This window comes from Tachysurus fulvidraco, chromosome 9 (genome assembly GCF_022655615.1).
Source record: "Tachysurus fulvidraco isolate hzauxx_2018 chromosome 9, HZAU_PFXX_2.0, whole genome shotgun sequence".
Classification (NCBI taxonomy): Eukaryota; Metazoa; Chordata; class Actinopteri; order Siluriformes; family Bagridae; genus Tachysurus; species Tachysurus fulvidraco.
In genome coordinates this window covers 24,523,441-24,528,440 of record NC_062526.1, presented here as the reverse complement: position 1 = coordinate 24,528,440, position 5,000 = coordinate 24,523,441, and the positions used below count along the sequence as shown (strand labels likewise).

Here is a 5,000-nt window from a genome sequence, read left to right as displayed (position 1 = left end):
TCTTCTCTCTCTCGCTCTCTGTGTCTCTCTCTTCTCTCTCTTTCTGTGTGTGTCTCTCTTTGTATCTCTCTCCCTGTCTCTCTCTTCTCTCTCTCTCTGTCTCTCGCTCTCTCTGTGTCTGTCTCTTCTCTCTCTGTGTGTCTCTTTCTGTGTCTTTCTCTCACTCTGTCTGTGTGTCTCTCTCTGTGTCTCTTTCTCTCTCATTCTGTGTGTCTCTCTCTCTTGTGCTCTCTTTGTGTGTCTCTCTGTCTCTTCTCTCTCTTTCTGTGTTTCCCTCTCTCTGTTTCTCTGTGTCTCTCTCGCTCACTCTCTCCCTCTCTGTGTCTCTCTTGCTTGTTCTCGTTCTCTCTCTCTCTCTCTCTCTCTCTCTCTCTCTCTCTCTCTCTCTCTCTCTCTCTCTCTCTGTGTGTGTAGGAACGAGCTGATAGCCGAGCTCGATCAGGACGAGAAAGACCAGCAGAATACGTCTCGCCTGGTCCAGGAGCAAAAGAAGCTTCTAGAAGAGAACAAGAGTTTGTCCACTTACTTTCAGCAGTGCAAGAAGCAGCTGGAGCTCATCCGTGCACAGCAACAGAAAAGACCGGGCACATCGTGATTCCCTGAGGAAAAAACAAACGCTACACACACACACACACACACACACACACACACACACACACACACACAGACTGGCTCATTCACACCACATATTATTCTTTTCTTTTCTTTTTTTTTAAAGCCCCAGTTAATCATGATTTCCTCTCGTAGCGGCCTGTATTTCGACGCCATGTCGCCGTGGCTAAGACTGTAACTGTACGCGAGCATGTTGCCTCCACAGCAGGATCTTAAAGCATTTGAAAGTTCTCTCTTATTGAAAAAGAAGGAAAAAGAGCAGTGCGCTTGTATACACACTAATGGTCCCAATAAGCCAAAGGTTAGCTATGTTTTTCTTTTGTTTTTTTTTTTTGTTTTGTTTTTTTATAGTGACGCATGTAGGTTCACGGCCTTACGGAGGACCACAACTGTGTAACGTTCGCGGGGACGTCGGTTCGATTCCCCTTCCTCACCGATCTCATGGTGGTCCCCCGTCCCCCTCCGGAGGATCGGCCGACGCCCCTCAGCCGGCTTTCGCTCCTCGAGAAGGTGAACGCGCAGCAGTTTTACGTCACGTGGATTCTAAACGGATTTTATCGTCTTTATATTTACACGTTCTATATATACCGTACTTCATCTTTTCATTTTAAACCTTATGCAAAAACTATATCTATTAACGGCCTTTTAGATCTCGAGGTCGTTTTAACGTTAAAGGGGGGGGGGGGTGTATTTTGCGTATGCCTTGCACGTCGTACCTTGAACCCGGCGCCTGTGACGAAATAAGGGAGCCTCATGGAGCGGGGGGGAGGGAGGGGGGAGTGACGTGATGCAATATTTTAAACAGGTTTGTTTTTTCCTTTCCCGTCAAGCCAGATTATCCCGGCTCAGCAGCGTAGGTTACTTTTATCGTGATAACCAAGCCAGCTAGTCACGATTACAGTGTTCTTTTTTCTTTTCCTCTTTATTTATCATCCGCCGACGTCGTACGGTGGAAGCTGTAGAATCACGCAGGCTCGCTCCTGCCTGATCCGTTTCCTTTTTTTAGTTTCTTTCTCTCTGAGTATTTTTTTTTTTAGTTACCATGTTGCCTTAGAGCTTTAATCGCTTGCATTTACTTGCGTTTTAATAAGGCGGACTCGTCGAGCGTAATTAACGGTATAGCCAATTGGTGTGCGTGAGTGGATTTTTTTTTTATTTTTTTTTCCTTCTTCTTTATCGTTTATGCAAAGGAACGGAATCAGGAATCTAACACGAGTCAGATTCCGTCTCGTTTTTTAATTTGGTCGAAGGCTCGTCGTCGGTATGCTGCAGAAATCACTGACCGTCATGTCCGTCACCCGCGACGCCATCGCGTTCATCCGTGCAAGACTTCCCCCTTTAGTCATATTTTAAATATATATATATAAAAAAAAAAAGAGCGTGTCCATTCATATCAGGTGACGTCTCTCGTCCTACGTCCCTCTGCAATCTGTCGCCTCTCTGAATTTTTATTTCTTTCTCTTTTTTTTTTTTTGCACAGTCACCTTGTTCTCGATGTCACCCGTGTTATCGTTTCACTCGAGTTTTCTGAGCACGGAAATAATTCACCGTCTGTGTTTATTTTTTGTTTGTTTGTTTGTTTGTTTCATTTTTCCCCTTTTTTTTTATCCCTGATTTGTTTAGTTTCTTCCTGGTCTTGCATTTGTATGATGATTTGTCTGTCTGTACTATGCGCTGTACATACAGTAAGACGACCGATTTCTTAAGCTACAGGGAGCGGGACTGCACAGAGGAGCATCGCATCTTCAAATAAAACGGACAGGTGGACATCGTGCGACGTTTCCTGTCTCTGTCTCACGTCAATGTCTGGGAGATGTATGATGAAAACGTTTATCTGTAACGGGTCATGAACGTTTTCGGGTGTCTAAATGAGAGAGATGAGAGATTTTTATGGCTAAGTGTTCAATCCCTGTACAGCGTAGAGGAAGCTTTGCTTTTCTTTTAAGGCTTTTTTTGTCTCAGGGTCACCCGGGAACATCCGTAGACTTGTTTCTAAACTTCTCAAGGCTGTCATTTTTCTGGTTTTGGTTGTTTTAGCTGCAAAGCAGAAAAAAAGGTGATACAGCAGAGTTAAAGACACAACTGTGGTGCATCCGACGTCACCGAGACTCGAACCCGTGACCCGTGATGGACAATCTCAAGCCTCAAGCGTTTGACCTACAGCTGTCCTACTATTCTGACCACACTCCATGTCTCACCCCACCACCACCACCACCACGCTTCACCACAGATACGATCGGTCTTTGTGCTCGAGCTAACAGTAAAAGTTCAGCCCAATATGAAGTGTCTTTCCACATCATATATTATCAGATTAAAAGCTCTTTATCTTCATGCTCTCAAAATGCCTTTGGTTTGGTCACCGAGATGATTTTTGAGACGTCTCCCATGACGTTCCACTCGGTAGCCGAGTGTCTTAGCTCCTGCACCCTTCCAGCCTGGTGGCGGAGTCTGGCAGGACTTTCAGTTCTACAAAGGTTTCTAACTGATTTTAAGTTGCACCATAGAGCAGCTCGTGGGAACCTTCACAGCTCTGGATGTGGTTTTAAACCCTCGACAATTTGTTGGTTGCTGGTCTGTAAATCAGAGGAGCTTATATACGTAGACTGCAGCGAGGTGCTAGAGAAGTTTTTGAGACAAAATGGTACAAAATTTCACGGAGTCTATATTTGCATGGGGTAAAAATTTCAGCAGGTTTCTTCGACTGAAAGAAACGATTAAATCTTTATATTTGCTTAGCTTTATAAAATTGAAGACCCGATCATGTTCAAGTACGAAAGTTCAGCACTTGTAACAAAACAAAAAACAAAAAAATACCTGTTTTGTTTTTAGGTCTGTTTTTAAATGTCCTAGCTGAGCAGAGATGCTGTTTAAACCCCACCCACAGGTGTGTAATGTTTACTGTCCCCACACGGGGGCGATAGAGACTTACACCATGCTGATACTGAAGCTTTGCCTCTCTGTGGATAATATTCAGCTCATTCAAGTTTATTTTAAAAGATCGTGTGACAATTAACTGGTCTGAAGGTATTTATTTGTGTTTTAGATTCAAAATGAAGAGAATCGCAGTCTGATGAACTGCTGGGATAAAACGTCTTCGTCCGATCTCTTCGTTCCTGTAGCTTTTTTTTTCTTTTATATTTCATTTATTTTCATATTTGAGTTTAATTAGAGGTTTAAGTTCGTTCTACTAAACACCAGTTTGTGTGTTAATGAGTTATGAATCATCTTGTTGGCAGACTGCATCATTTAACACCTGTTTAATGTACAGCAGATTTAAGTGTAGAACACACTGGTCTTTCATAGGGGGAACCATGTGTGTGTGTGTGTGTGTGTGTGTGTCGTGTCTGTGTTACACTAGACTGAGGGGGGGGGGGGTTTGCTCAATTCTATATTTATTCTAAACAATACTCATCACCTTTACATTGACTCCTTTTAGAAATCCACCCCTTTTCATGAAAGCATGATGTAATCTGCCTGCATTCTCCTGAAAAGAGGTGTGTGTGTGTGTGCGCGTGTGTGTGTGTGCGCGCGTGTGTGTGGACATGAGATACTGTTATTCTGAAGGTTTGGTCTGTATATTCCTAAGTAACAATGGTCAAAGTTCATACTTACAAAAAAAATACCACCACCACCCCCAAACACCCCCTCCCCCATTTACACATGGGATTTTTTATGGGTTTTTTTTAATACATTCTTTTATTTTCACATTTTCTAAGCATGTATTTTTCCCCTTTTTTGTGTGTGTGCATCTCTTCCCAAATTAATTAACAAAATACTTTTATATTATATTTTATTTTCACACTTCATTTAATTTCACAGGAATTCTTTGCACACGTGCTTCGATTAGAATGTTTTTCTTAAACTTCTTTTCCTTTCTTTTTCTTTTCTTTTTTTGAGAATTTTTGGTTCAATTTCAAAATGAATATTTTTCACATTTGTATTTATTTTCACATGATTTAAAAAAAAAAAAAATAGAAATAACGGTATTATTTCCCAGTTGATTTTCCACATGTGCGTTTGTAAAGATTTATTTATTCACGTGTAAATGTTCAGGATTTCAGGTGATGTATTTAAACCCTAAACTCTCTGGCTCCTCCCACCTGCTCTGATCTGAAGGTGAACGCTAACCTCATGCTGCCTTTCAGGTTAACTGACTAATTTCCCTCCACATGATGTTGGGGTTTTGCTTAATTTGGCTAATTAGCATAATTTCCACTTTAAAAAAAAACAACAAGTGACTGTGGACTTTCCTTTAACTCTTTTTATGTCATTTCTACATGGCGAGAGTCAGAAGCGTCAGATCCGTCAGGTCGCACAGAGTCGCTTTAATACCCGACTTTTCCTGCCTTGTAAATACACTAAGGCTTTGTTATAAACAAACTTGATCA

The 5,000-nt window shown here is 41.8% G+C and overlaps 1 protein-coding gene across 2 annotated transcripts in view; it reads left to right on the top strand.

Moving 5' to 3' along the window:
• The window catches only part of map3k7 (mitogen-activated protein kinase kinase kinase 7), an 18,097-nt gene extending 15,711 nt beyond the window's left edge, over positions 1–2,386 (top strand). For both annotated transcript variants that reach the window (XM_027176669.2, XM_027176670.2), the window contains one exon: positions 415–2,386. In XM_027176669.2, coding sequence (XP_027032470.1) covers positions 415–595 — 181 coding nt within the window. In that variant the 3' untranslated portion in view covers positions 596–2,386. The remainder of the gene's footprint in view (positions 1–414) is intronic.
• The last annotated feature ends 2,614 nt before the right edge of the window (positions 2,387–5,000 follow it).